We start from the raw sequence: 14565 nt of genomic DNA, 5'->3' as shown, positions 1-14565 counted from the left end.
GAACAAGCAAGATGTGGCTAGGAGCAGGCTCACAGTACAGCCATGTCACAGGAAAACGGGTCACCTCTACAGCTGGCACACTCACCCCTCAGCAACCCACTCTCCTGTTCCTGACCACACAACCTGCCTGGCAGTGGCAGTCTGCTGCCAGCCAAGGGCTGTGCCCTCCATGTGACTGACCCCAGGTTTGTCTGCAGCCTAAGGCTCAGGTGAGCAGCCCTGGAGCAGAAGCTAGGAGTTCTGTGCTTGAGCTCCAGCTGAGGTCACATGCTAGGACAGGAGGTCAGGGTAGGCTGACCCGGATCTGGGCACAGCTTCCTCAGTGCTGGCTGCACCTGCAGCCAGTTAGAAGATTCTGAGGCCCCCAGTCGAGGGGCAGCATGGTGGGTAGGCTTCCCTGACAACCAAGGTGGTCCATGGGAAGTGGGGCAGGAGCAGGGGGTGTGTGGCGCTGCCGGAGATTTGAAGATGGCTGCAGAGCACCTACTCTTTGTGAGAAAATGACACCAACTGGAGTTTACCTTGAAGGCGGTGTGTGTGTGTGTGTGTGTGTGTGTGTGTGTCTGGCTATCCTTAATTCTCTCTTCTGGCACTCTGTGGACCCCTCAGGCTCTAGTCATGACAGATCCCTTAGTCTCTGTACAACAGGTGCTGGACTTGAGCACCTGTGTGTGTGTGCCCTGCGCATGTGCACACAAGCATGGTATATGCACACATGTAAATGTGCATGCAAATACATGTGTGTGTCTAAGTGTGCACATGCAGATTTAAGTGCACATGCAGTTTTGTATACATACAGACTGTGTATGTTCACATTACTTTTAGCACACTGCCTGTTCCACTCGCCCTAGTTTTTGTCTTTGGTTTCCAGGTCAGTTCTAGTGGAGGAATCACTGTCAAGACCTCCTGTCCCTTGGAAGGGGGCATGGCACCACAGTGGATTCAAACCATGACCTCACTGAAGTCCTACAGAGGATCTGTCGTATTGTCTAAATGAAAGGGCTGCTTCTCTGAGCCCACAATCCCCACCTACTCATATCCTCGATCATGTGGCAGAGCCACACCCTCTACCCTGAGCAGCTGCTACGTACCCTTCCACAGACGCCTGGGGAAGAATCGATCATGTCAATGCCAGAAGAGTCGGGAAGGACCTGCCCGTTGCAGATGACATGGGGTACGTAGACATGGCCCTCAATGCAGCACTCCTTGAAGGCCATGTTGTTCTCTGTAAGCGTGCCCGTCTTGTCAGTGAAGATGTACTCCACCTGAGGGTACCACACACCCAAGTTAAGCACATTTAGGCAATGACACGTCTTAGCCCAAGTCGATTACAACCCTAGTGGGACAAGAACTTCTGAGTGTGCGCCAGACAGTTCAGATCCAGTGTTAGGTGTGGGTCCAGACAGGTGCAGTTTCGGGGGGAAGAGGCCTCATGTTGGTGACAGATATGAAACAACAGCAAGTGGCCTTGAGGACCTTGTCCTCCAGGGAACCAGGGCTCCATGGGTCTGTGAAGGGCAGGATGAGGAGAGGCCCAGACTCTTCTTAAGCAAGGCAGCACAGATGGGCGAAGGAAGAGCTTTCTCTAGGAGTCTGAGAGGTGAAGGTTCCCAGAAGAAGCTTAGAAGATGGGATACACAGAAGGAAAAGGACAAAGCACTTCAGAAAGAAAACCATGAAGTGCGTGCTGAAGACACCTCCAGCTTTAGACTGTAAATGAAGGTGAGTCACAGGACATATATACACCCACCATGGATCCCTGAACAGAGGAAGGATGGGCCAGCCCTTCACCCAGCTCTGGGGTGGCTGAGATGGTTTGCTATGGGACTGAGTAGGAGTGGGGTGTAGAAGGGACAGTCAGGTCCTGTGCTCTATGAAGAGTGTCCCCAGGAACATGCTCTTAGAAAATCCCTTCCCACCATGTGCTTATTAGCTTTAGCAAATAAACCACAAACTCAGGGCAGTGCTGTACTGAGACCATATACAACAGATTACAATACAGTTATGCCAGGCACTGGATATTACCTTGGTTGATCCTCACATCAACTGTTACTAAGTTTTAAAACAAAGGTTTAAAACTGTTTTTAGACACACACACACAAAAATTATGTGTCTATATGGGTGTCTGTGTCTGGGTTTGCACACATGAGTTCAGGTGCCCGTGGAAGCCAGAAGAGGGTAGTGCATCCCTTGGGGCTGGAATTACAAGTGGTTGTACACTGCCTTACAAACTAACTCTGGGCTTCTGCTGACATCACACAGGTGGGAGGTCACAGGGAAATGCATGAAGCAGCTGCGTGAGGTGGACTTGGAAGGCAGGCATCTCTGCTTCACACACAGACACTGGTGGTGGGCACTTCCCATCCCACAGTCAGAACTGCCATCTTGCTCTGCTGTGTAAACTGAGAGGCATGCTCACCGTGTTCACTGGGCAGCTGGGAAGCCTGGCTTTGTGAGCTCACCCTCAGCGGCCCAGTTCACTGACCCCAGGCTGTAGCCTGCTTTGCTCAGGACAGGACAGAGTCAAATTCTGTGAGGTACTCTAGGTTGGGAGAGACATCTGGCCCCAGAGCATCCCTTGACATTCCTCTTACAAAGCACTTCTTCAAACAGACCACACGCATCACACAGGAGGTGGCACATGAAATATCCTAGAGGAATGTGTCAGAAAGTTGGAGCCTTGACAGTATCCTCTTCAGTCACAAATGCTTTCCCCACGGCATGTCAGTCTATAGATGGTCTACATGGTACTGCAGGCAGCCATAGGGCCGACTGCAGTGCCCAGCTCAACATGAATTATTTAATAAACTGCCATTTGCCAAATGGCCCTTCCCATGACACGGCTGGGACAAGGTCTGAGGCTGGACGAGAAGGAAGGAATGAGCTTTTCTGCAGGATCCTTTTCTATGCAGCGATTCTGAGGCCTGCGGTCAGCAGGTGTGGGTGCATATCCGCCCTGTCTTACTCTGTGGGACCCTGTGGCCTCATACAGAGTACAGAAAGGGCATCTACTATGTGCATCAGCCTTGTCCTCACAGACTAGGTCCCTGGATGGCTGTCCCAGGTAGTGTAACCGTGGCCACACACCTGCCACCTCATTTTGCACCAGTCTGGACAGGCAGGTCTCTGCTACTTATTTAGTCCATGGACCACGGCATCCCAATATTGAGCTAACAAAGATACACTCAGGGGAAAAGAGTAAAGTATCAATGCATTTCCACTGCCACTCCGGCTTCTGACTTCAACCCACTGCAGCTTGTCCACACGCTGCAGTTTTCAAGGAGAACCCAGACCACTGGGCCACAGTGGATTGATGAGGGCTAAGAACTCATGCAGTCTCTAGGAGATACTGACCTGTCCCAGCTCCTCATTTAGATCGGACGTGTTGACCAGAGGCCCTTCCCCCATCTCCTCATCAAACATGTCTTCATCCCAGGTGATGAAGTAGGAGCCGAGGAACTTCTGCATCTCCACGGTGACATACATGGACACCGGGATGATATAATTGAAGAGGACCATGAAGGCCAGGAAGTCAGTGAAAGCCCTGAGGAACTGAGAACATTGGCTACATAAGGAAGCTGGAAGTCACCAAGAAGGACAGAAAACCTCAGAGAGGTCATCTGTTACCCCAGCCAGATAAGCAAAGACAAGCATGCCCAACCCAAAGCTCCTTGCCCGACAAGTCTTGTTAAGACCAAGAGTGGAACTGAGTGGCTGGTGTCTCTGGGGAGGGCTGGGCCAGGAGCTCATGTGAACTACACCATCGGGGATGAGGAGAGGTCATGCTAAGTAGGGGCCAGTGGCCCCTTTTGATGTTCATGATGGCCTTCTCTAAGTATCAATCACCAAGCTCAGGAAGGGATGGGGTCTTTCTATACAGTGATTTTGACTTCATCACAATGCCCCACTCTAGCCCCTTCAGCCTTGCTAAGGATTACAGGCCTGCACGGCCACACTCAGCTCAGAATGGCCTTTCTGTACAGTTTAGGCATATCTTTGAAGCTATGAGGGAGAGGCAATCTGACAGATGGAGCACAGCCTCACACAGGGTCTATGCTTGTACATACGGCTACATCTGCACACAGCCCCTTGGCACCCCTTGGTGCACACTGCCCTGCTCTGAGGAGAGCCTTTTGTTATCTAGTTACCACAAAAAGCAGTATTCCTCTCAATGGTGGTATGCTGAGTTTTGGGAACATTAAAATGATTTTGGCCCTTATACATGTCCCATGGAAAGGAATATTTTCCAGACTTGTACATTCTAGTACCCAAGACAGCTGGCAGTTCACACCTGCCTACACCAGGTGCGAATGAGGGCACCTGTCCTAAGCTCTGGCAAGCTTAGGACATCCTGCCTGAAGCAAGTTTACCTCTGTAGTTTTCTGGCACCATCTTTTGGTGACAATGGCCTAAGGGTCACTTCCTTACACGAGGGACATGCCTCCATACCAGATTCCTCTGGCGCTCTGACTCGGTCTTCTGGCTGTACCAAGGCTCATCTCGGTAGGGCTCGCTCTGCCACACGTACTTCAGCACCGTGTTGATCAGGGCCTTGCTCACCAGGATGCAGAGGTACACGATCAGAAATGTGTTCATTGACCTAGGTGAGAGAGCCCCACCTTCAGAGGCCGCTCCGGCCCTTCCTTACCACAGCGAACAGCACAGGGAACCCAGCAACGCCCTCATAGGCAGTGTCCAGTGTGACCCAGTGAGGCAAGACTCCAGCTTGTTTGCAGTTGCCTCATGCTGCCAATGCCCGGGACACAGGACCAGAAGCGAGGGAACCACGGGAACTTATAGAACTTATAGAACTTGCTTATAGAACAGGAAGAGCCACAGGCAGCCTCGCTAACCGTTGGGTACCACCACAGGAACTTAGCTGAGAGAGGGAATACCCAGAGAAGGGCCCCGAAGCTGGAAATGCCTGGGGATGAATCAAGGTGAGGTAGATTTGGGGAGAGGCTCTGTTGTCCAGGTCTGCCTCTGAAGCCCACGCAGAACACCCTGGCTGACAGAGTTCATTTCACATGTCACACAGCGCAGACAAGCCCAGGGACAGCAGCCCACGCATGGTAACTAACTAGCTCCTGGTGCTTCACTCTCTGACCTCAAACAGGACAGCTATGACAAGGGGCAGAGATGACATAACCTCAGACTCTATTTTCTCCTTAGTCACCATCCTGACAGTTGTCTGTAGGAAAATACTGACTCTGCTCACCGTGACTTCAGTAAACCACGTCAGAACACACGTGGTTCCCATCAAGTCCCTCAGTTAAAGGGACTGAGTATTACCCCCAGTCTGAGGTTTTCCAGGGTCAGTGAGATCAGTGGGGATCTGGGCATCTGTAACTGACCCAGAGAACTAGAACACTGGGAAATGACTGACAGGTCACATAGGCAGCATGTTAGCAGAGAGAGGAGGGTGTGGCTATTCATCTTACCAAGAGCAAAGAAAGCCAGTCTCCAGAGTAATAGGCTCTGGAGTCATAGCCACAGTCCCTGGAGGAGTGGCCCCAACATGGCCACCCCAACTACTCTCTCCACAGGGGCCAGTGATGGCTGGGAGTGGGAGCAGCAGGGGACTGGCCTTACTTTTCCACAGCAGATCTCTTTTGGGACTTGGACTGATAGTTCAGGGCCATCTTGGTCTCCATGCCAGTGTAGATAGCCACGCCTGGAAGCAGAAGAGTCCGTGAGGTGTCTGCCCACGTGGACGGCTCATGTTTCTAACTTGACCAGCCTGCGAGTTTCCTGAGCTAGCTGCATTCTTCATACTAGGACTTTACTTGTATAGAATCTAATCTGTACTTTATATTCTTTAGTGCAAATGCTAACACACTGGGTAATCTGGCAGCGGAGCACCTTGTGGATCTTAAGTGATTTCAGGACATCCAGACAGGAACTAGTGCTGACGCTGGGAGGTGCTAACAGGGAAGTGCAGACTTAGAGAGACTGCCCGCCTTCCAGTGCTCCATGCACAATCACGGACAGAGCTGCAGCCCCGAGCTCCGCATTAAGATCCTTAATAAGCTGAAGCCTTCACTAAGCGGCTCTGTGGGTTCAGGTTACACAACAACATTTATGTCTCAGCAGAAGTTGCCCTGCCCTGAATCCACATCCACAGTACTTTAAGGCATCTAATGGCCTCTCAGTGTGTTGCAAAAGAGTTTAGCTTGCTTAGTATATCCTAGAGTTTAGAAATGATTGCCAGTGGTTTACAAATTAAAATTACCAAAGATCTTCTCAGTGTTTTTGAGCGTGGCTCCTCTGAGAAGCAGGTTTTCTGATCCCAGCGGCCTGGAAGACAAGGAGAGCATTAGTAGTATGATGCTGCGGGGGTGGAGGGATGCTGCGGGGGTGGAGGGATGCTGCGGGGGTGGAGGGATGCTGCGGGGGTGGAGGGATGCTGCGGGGGTGGAGGGATGCTGCGGGTGTGGAGGGATGCTGCGGGTGTGGAGGGATGCTGCGGGGTGGAGGGATGCTGCGGGGGTGGAGGGATGCTGCGGGTGTGGAGGGATGCTGCGGGGGTGGAGGGATGCTGCGGGTGTGGAGGGATGCTGCGGGTGTAGAGGGAAGCTGCGGGGATGGAGGGATGCTGCGGGGGTGGAGGGATGCTGCGGGGGTGGAGGGATGCTGCGGGGTGGAGGGATGCTGCGGGGGTGGAGGGATGCTGCGGGGTGGAGGGATGCTGCGGGTGTGGAGGGATGCTGCGGGTGTGGAGGGATGCTGCGGGTGGAGGGATGCTGCGGGGTGGAGGGATGCTGCGGGGGTGGAGGGATGCTGCGGGGGTGGAGGGATGCTGCGGGGGTGGAGGGATGCTGCGGGGTGGAGGGATGCTGCGGGGTGGAGGGATGCTGCGGGGGTGGAGGGATGCTGCGGGTGGAGGGATGCTGCGGGGTGGAGGGATGCTGCGGGTGTGGAGGGATGCTGCGGGTGTGGAGGGATGCTGCGGGTGGAGGGATGCTGCGGGTGGAGGGATGCTGCGGGGTGGAGGGATGCTGCGGGGGTGGAGGGATGCTGCGGGGGTGGAGGGATGCTGCGGGTGTGGAGGGATGCTGCGGGTGTAGAGGGATGCTGCGGGTGTGGAGGGATGCTGCGGGGTGGAGGGATGCTGCGGGGTGGAGGGATGCTGCGGGGGTGGAGGGATGCTGCGGGGGTGGAGGGATGCTGCGGGGGTGGAGGGATGCTGCGGGTGTGGAGGGATGCTGCGGGGTGGAGGGATGCTGCGGGGGAGGGATGCTGCGGGGGTGGAGGGATGCTGCGGGTGTAGAGGGATGCTGCGGGGTGGAGGGATGCTGCGGGTGTGGAGGGATGCTGCGGGTGGAGGGATGCTGCGGGGGTGGAGGGATGCTGCGGGGGTGGAGGGATGCTGCGGGTGTGGAGGGACGCTGCGGGGGTGGAGGGATGCTGCGGGTGTGGAGGGATGCTGCGGGTGTAGAGGGATGCTGCGGGTGTGGAGGGATGCTGCGGGGGTGGAGGGATGCTGCGGGGGTGGAGGGATGCTGCGGGGGTGGAGGGATGCTGCGGGGATGGAGGGATGCTGCGGGGGTGGAGGGATGCTGCGGGTGTAGAGGGATGCTGCGGGGGTGGAGGGATGCTGCGGAGTGCGAGCCTGACAATCCACGCTCCCCAACAGGAAGCTGGGGAAGTGTGTGTTGCTTCCCAAAGCTCTGGGCTTCTCTGGGGTGGAGATGTTGACTGCTGGACTGTAGTACCTAGCTGTTTTCCTGGCCTGTCACTCTCAGGAACTGAAGCTTCACAGTGACACTGGAGAGGCTTCAAGGAAGTAGGTCACCTCCAACTCACTGTCAAATAACTAGGAGCTTGAATGTTTCAATGACACCCTATCAGAGGCCACAGAGCCCTCAGGTGGGGTCCCTATCTGTGCCACCTGCAACACTGAGGGACCTCAGAAATGTTACCTAGATCTGCTACAAAAGAGACCTGGAGGCAGGGCCAGCAACTTCTCCCAACACAGCTCCGCTGAGAGGGCAGCTGGCTGAGGACCGCAGAATGGTCTGAAAAGGCCAAACTCTGATGAGTTCCGCTTACCCTTCAGCAGGGGCATGGAGACTCCTACTTGTATAAATGCATTTTTGAGTGTGAAGGGAGGTTGGGACTCCAGGTCCCAGTAATGGAAGTTCAGCATGCAAAGATTATTTGCAGGTAGTGGCTGGCCTTCCAAGCAGTGAAGGAAAACTCACAGGAGTGAACTAGATGTGCAATGCTAGTGCCCCAGTGACCCACAGTGCTGGGAGGATTCTGCCTTTAATTTTCAGGCTTGCTCATCACCCCTTTTGGAGATAAACAAATGGACTCTGCACTTAGAGGGAGGAGCCAGTGTGCTTGGCCAAAGCAGTTCAGAGTGCGCCCTGCAGGAGGCCAGTGGAGAAGGCTGTGAGCTGCCGGGCACCTCATGGAGGCGGTCAGCAGGTCAGCAGGTAACTGCTGGGGCTGCCCTTTTGGTCTGACAGCCACTGGCAACGCAGCTCTGCTGCCTGTACAGGGCTGTCAGCTTCTGTTAGCAACTTGCTGACAATAATTCATGTCACAAGCGTTAATGAAAACAAATGGCCTCACCTTATATGGGTCTCTGAGAGCTCTAAAAATAACTTACTTGACAAAATACTTTGCTTCTAGTATGGACAGATGGAAGAAGAAACGTAACTGAGTGGCCTGGAATCTGCATGGGGATCTGAGAAAATCAAAACAGCTGCCTCCTGCTTGTGTTACTCCAAATATTTATAAACATCTTAAAATCCAAGCGACGAGCTCAACAACTTTGATCTTAGCAGGCTAAGTTAAAGCTAGTATCAAAATCTACAGAGCCTTAGGACCATTGTTGCCAGCTGGGGGCCACGGCCTGGGTCAGTGTGACATCCACCATCCACAGCACAGGCTTCCTTAGGACCATTGTCGCCAGCTGGGGGCCACAGCCCGGGTCAGTGTGACATTCACCAACCACAGCACTGGCTTCCTTGGGCTCATCTGAGAAAACCCTTCATTTGCTCTTTCCTCCACAATAAATCAGCTCCCCACAGTCTAGTCTCCAAAGCAGTAAGGAACTCTTCTTTGAAAACAAAAGTAGAGCCCCTACCCCTCCTACAAGTTAGTGTCCTGCTAACCTTTGGTGGATGATTACCACAAAAGGCCTGGAAGGAAGGCAGACTGATCCAGCACTCGGGAGGCAGGGCTGGAGGACTGGGTATTCAAGGCCTCCCTAGCTAAAGGCAAGATAAGGTCTTAAAAAATTAACATAAACAAATAAACCATTAAAACATAAGCTAAGACGTACACAGACAGAGCTTTACAGAGTCCCATGAGAGACAGGCCAGATACAATACTCCAGTGACTGTTTATTTCTGGTACTTGTCCCATAAGAAATCTACCTCTGCTTCTGGGCAAATGTCTCCTTTTAACATAGAATGATACCAGGATATCAATAATTTGGAAACTGCTTAAACTGCAAGAAAAGGCCAACTTCAAAAACTCCTGAAAGCCAAGTTCCTAAGCAATGGACTGGTACACTTCCTCTTAAGCACCACAGCGCTAACAGCCTGAGGTAGAGCTTTCCACTGGGCAGCCCGGCAGCATGCGGTGTGCAGATCAGATGGGGACATGTGAAGTGGTTCCCGGGGCCGATCAATGCCCGGCTGGCTCTCGGGCTCATCAGTGCCCAATGGCTGCTCTCTCTTAGATGCACATCTTGACTGCAGGCGCTGAGGCATGGGTGACAGAGCAGGAGGCCAACCAGCACACAGTGCCTCCTTGCAGGTAGCCAGGTTCCCTCATCCTAGGGAGCCTGAAAGAAGCCCTGAGCATCTCAACCTCGAAAAGGCCACAGGCAGGCTAATCTGCTGCCAGACAAGCCTTTGTTTCAGAAACGTCTGACCCCACTGCCTGGGAGGGCGCTGCTCACAGCGGGTTTCTTCCCTCATGCACCAGGCTTCTGACCAGCTGGAGAGGCTCCACACCGCAGTGTCATGTGTGACACTGGTTCTGGGATCGCATGACATCACCATGTGCAGACAAAGCCCAGAGTAACCGTGGGAGAGTGGATCGTGCTTGCGAGGCTGGGCCCCTCCTTCCCCACCAACAGCATGGCAGGTCCCATCACGTGTGAGCGCCTGCTGTACCGACGACAACCAAGAGGGTGAAGCCTGGACTCCCAGGAAGACTCACCTCACTACAGGGTCATTCAGGTCGTTGTAAACATTGATGCGCCCCACAAACCTGCCAACAGAGAAGCCGGCTGAGTTACTATGTGTACCACAGCTAGCTCGGCCCACTCTCGCTCTTCAGCAGGACTGGCCATGGCTTAGTCACCCCACCCTTCCTACTTTCTCCTCTTACTGTCTGTGCTTCTCGCCCCTGTTTACACCACGATTCTCAACACAGACATAAAGAACAGTGAGGCTTCCTTCTGGAGAAGCTGCAGCGCACCCACTCTTTCCTGTCAGTGTGCTCAGCTTACTTGTAGAGGTCAGGCTGTGGCTGTTCACACTCGATGGTGGCGTGCAAGCTGTCAACATCTGCCTCGGTGTGGAAGCCCTTGGTATCCTGCACTGCGTAGTGAGTCTGTAGAGGAGACAACACGAGCTGCACCCTGACCCTCGCTGCGCGTGGTTTCGGGCACCCACCCAGAGTCTGATCTCCATGCACATCCCATGAGTCCTACTGTGTGTCTGGATGCAAAGGGTCATGGGAAGATGAGACTCGGTTATTGCTCTGCTGGGGGTGACAGGAACTCTGACTCTCCATGCTTACTCAGCACCCTATCTTAAAACTAGCAGGACAAAGGGCCAGCCTGCCCTGGGCAGAGCTGTCAGCCACTCACGTGCCCCTCTCCTTTCAGCAGAGTACTGCAGCTCCTAGGAGACGCTAGAAGCATCAATTGGTCTCATTTGCCAAATGCTGCCACCAAATGTTCTCCTGTCACTGCTCTCCGAGGCTGTTCAACTGTTTAAACCACAAGGTGCCTCAACTCTGGGCTAAGTGCATCTAAACCTCCAGGAGGCTGCTAGGCCATTGCTGTTAGGTCACCCTTTGGATTTCAGGGTAGTAAATCTGAGCAAGAGGCCCAAGAACTACACTTCTAGATAGATGCCAGCCGGCATGTGCTGCTGTTCAGAGCCATGTGGCCTAGCTAGGCCCTTGGGACCATGCACAGGCAAACATGGGAATGTATCTCCTTTACCTAGGAAGGAAAACACAGGAACACAGATGTGTCCCAGGGTCTGGTCAGGAGGAAAGGTGCCCCTTCATTTCTGCTTACTGCTTTAACAGTGAGTGTTAGTGTTAGGGTGTGTCACCACAAGTGACTTAACTGTTTGTGTCGGTCAAGCTCTTGCTGGGCACTGAGAATCTGGGGGAGGTTTCCAATCAGGGATTTGACAGCCTTTCACAGATGTAAAAAGTCCAGAAAGGGCAAAAGGCCAGGCTGAGGTCATGTGATTGGCATAAGACTCCCTGAGGTCAGCAGAAGCCTTCCCACAATCTGTTCTTTCAAGGAAAGGTTCCACATAACTCCAGCTCCCGGAGCCAAACCAAATGTACAGAAAGGATGCTGGACACCAGCCAGGTGCATCGTGCAAACGCACAGAAGCGATGCACAAATGCACAGCAGGGACTCCAGCAATTCCCAGATTCACAGCTGCTGCTGCAGTGCACCGCCTAGAACAGGACTAAGCCCCGGGGTCTCAGGTCTATCCAGATACTGAGCCATTCTGCCTGAGCAGTCATGGTCTCCCTGGAATGGAGTCCTGCCCTCAGACAGGCCCACAGAGCAGGCTTGGTCCAGTAGAGAAGAGTGGTTTACAGGTGAGACCGTGAGCCCGGTCCAGGTACCACTCAAGTCACTAGGATGCCCCAAGATCATTGCTTTGTAGTGCCTAAAGAAGGACGCTGGATCTCCCGGGATGTACTACCTAGGAAGTAAGAAACCACCGGCAGGTCTCATGGATGACACCCAAAGATGCCACATCCCCCTATGATCATCCCTCCTATGATCTCTAATCACATGAGAAAGTTTCCTATCTCACAGCATGGCTGCCTGCGCCTGCGCCTGCAGGAATCATTCCTAATGTTCTAGGTTCTCAGAGGCTGACACCAAGGCACTGCCAGAAGCACCAGTTCGCCAGCTTTCACAATCTCACAGACTTTTCAGTTAAAAAAAAACAGCAACCCTGTAAATTAACAGTACTATATATGTTTTGCTCACCTAATTGTCAAAGTTTTTAAATATAGTGTAGAATTCCATATGGAGTTCAAACAATTATAGTTTCAGAAAATGTCTGCATAATGGCAGGTGTGTCTGCTCACCTCAGACCACGGTTGTCACAAACATTAAAGGAGGAAAGAAGAGAGGTGAAAATGGGGAAGAGCAAAAGGAAGGGGCCAGAGGGGGTAACCCCAGGATGACCCTGGGAGGACCCCGGGACGACCCTGGGAGCTCTGAGAGCACGGACATGCTTAGACTGTACCCAGAGCTGCACCCCAAATGCAGGCACATTACTTTATGGCTCGACTCTCCGTCTAAGCTGGCTGTAGTGACGTGGCATGTCCCGTCTGCCCGGTTGCTAGAGAGAAAGATCAGGTCACAGGGAAAGGTCTCATCTTCCTTCACCATGACAATGTCTCCAACCTGCAAGACACAGAGACAGTACGGTTACTGAGAGGCCACCTTTGTGCCACAGTGTACCCTGGACTGGAATTCACTCTCCTACTGTATCCTGTATGGTGCCATAGTCCCTTAGGATGCAGATGTGATTATAGCAAAGACCCATGTGGAGGCTTGCTGTTGGAATGAGGCTTCCCTGGGCCTCTGTGGGCCACTGCAGACCAGAGCAGCTCCAGGGTAACCAGGAGAGACCATGCTGCAATGAAAACACGGACAACTCTCTAACAAGATTATCACTAATTCAGACCAGGAAGGATGAGCTCACGCTTGGTTAAGGGGCCTGAGTGTGAAGTAGGCCTTGTGGGGGTTCCAATCAGAAAGGGGTTTCCCAAGCTCACTCTGAGAGTTCTCAGTGGCCATCACCGAGCTGTCCTGGTAGTCGCCAAGACAGATGGCTCAACTGCAGGTTAGCCTGCATGTGACCATCAACTAAACCAGTCACCTTGTTTTGTGTCTTCCATTATTTCTTCAGCAGTGTAGACATTTCTAGGACAGCTGGGGAGCCCTTTCCAATCATGAAAACTGTGGCAGACAGGGTGGCCGTGGTGGCTGTAGGATCTCCCTGCTGCTTTGACAGACTTGTGGTTCCCTGTACAGATTCAGAGCATCCCAAGCCCATCAATTCATAAATGAGAGTGACAGATGACACAGGCATGCTTACAGTGATTGCTCAGGGTCCAAGACCAGAGTCACTCTTTCCAGATGGAGACCTTGGTTTAGAGAAAGCCATGTCCCATCATAACAAGGGATCTGACAAATACAGTGGCTAACTAAAACCTGAGTGGGAAGGACGGGTCCCAGAATACAGGAGCATGGTGATGGAGCCACTGCAGTCAATCCAGCTATGTCAACTGTGGGGAGCTGCGTTAGTGTAGTGTGTCATACAACACACACACATGTTCACACTCACATGCATGTACACACACATGAATACACATGAGCACACACACATGATTATATATAAACACATATAAACACCCACACACGTGCATATGCCTGAGTACACTTCACGAGGAGCCCCATGCAGGAGGAAAGTGGGAGCTAAAAATGGAGTTCTGACTGAATGCCATACCTTAAAACAACAACAGAAACTCAGAGAGCATAAATGAAGACATTACATTAAAATGGAAAGTAGACAAGCACTAGCAGCAAACTTCTGGACTCTAGGACTGGGCAAAGAATATTTAATCATTATGCCATGTTTGGTTGATATCCCCAGGAGGGCTGCCCTTTTCTGAAGGGAAATGGAGGAGGAGTAGATCTGGGGGAGAGGGGAGGTGGCGTGCGGAAGAACGGGGAGGAGAGCAGAGAAGAGAGACTGTGACCAGGATGTACTCTATGAGAGAAGAGTAAATGTAAATAAATGTTTAAAACGAGTGTTTAAGCACAACATCAAAACCGAGATCCCTATGGGGCAATTTGAGCAGTGGGTACTTCCTCCTTCATAAATTCCTGCTTCCAGAAAGTCTTGTGAAAAGAGTCACAGACATACAGTTAGCACTGATCTAAGTACTCTTAAAAAGACACAAACTCTCAAAACCCGATAGTAAAATAAGCCTCATCTAACACACTAGAAAATAGTAAGAGATGGAATTGTTGCTTCACGTAAAAGGATTCCAGATAGAAAATGAGCAGAGGTACACACGGCCCCAGGAGACACAAACCTAGTCACCAGGATGACAGAGCAGCTAAAGGAGACACAAGTGCACCCGTAAGCTGGTGGGTCCCCTAGATGGGCACCCACAGGCTGGGATCAAGGGGGAACAGGCACCCATTCTGGAAGTGCTGAGGGGGTCTCCCCTGAGCCAGAAAGGGCTTCACATTTCAACTAGTAGTTGAGTTTTAGATCAAAAGAAATAAAATCAAACTTCATACAAAGTCCTGCA

The 14565-nt window shown here is 52.5% G+C and overlaps 1 protein-coding gene across 6 annotated transcripts in view; it reads right to left on the bottom strand.

The window, feature by feature from the left end:
- Atp11a (ATPase phospholipid transporting 11A) overlaps positions 1-14565 on the bottom strand; it is a 120545-nt gene that overhangs the window by 38436 nt on the left and 67544 nt on the right. For all 6 annotated transcript variants that reach the window (XM_052162708.1, XM_052162713.1, XM_052162711.1 and 3 more), the window contains exons 6-13: positions 12515-12643; positions 10475-10578; positions 10183-10233; positions 6233-6297; positions 5593-5674; positions 4450-4600; positions 3355-3552; positions 1092-1265 (exon numbers count right to left, since the gene is read on the bottom strand). In XM_052162708.1, coding sequence (XP_052018668.1) covers positions 1092-1265; positions 3355-3552; positions 4450-4600; positions 5593-5674; positions 6233-6297; positions 10183-10233; positions 10475-10578; positions 12515-12643 — 954 coding nt within the window. The remainder of the gene's footprint in view (positions 1-1091; positions 1266-3354; positions 3553-4449; positions 4601-5592; positions 5675-6232; positions 6298-10182; positions 10234-10474; positions 10579-12514; positions 12644-14565) is intronic.

Source organism: Apodemus sylvaticus, chromosome 18, assembly GCF_947179515.1.
Source record: "Apodemus sylvaticus chromosome 18, mApoSyl1.1, whole genome shotgun sequence".
Taxonomy (NCBI): Eukaryota; Metazoa; Chordata; class Mammalia; order Rodentia; family Muridae; genus Apodemus; species Apodemus sylvaticus.
This window is presented reverse-complemented; position numbering and strand designations above follow the sequence as displayed.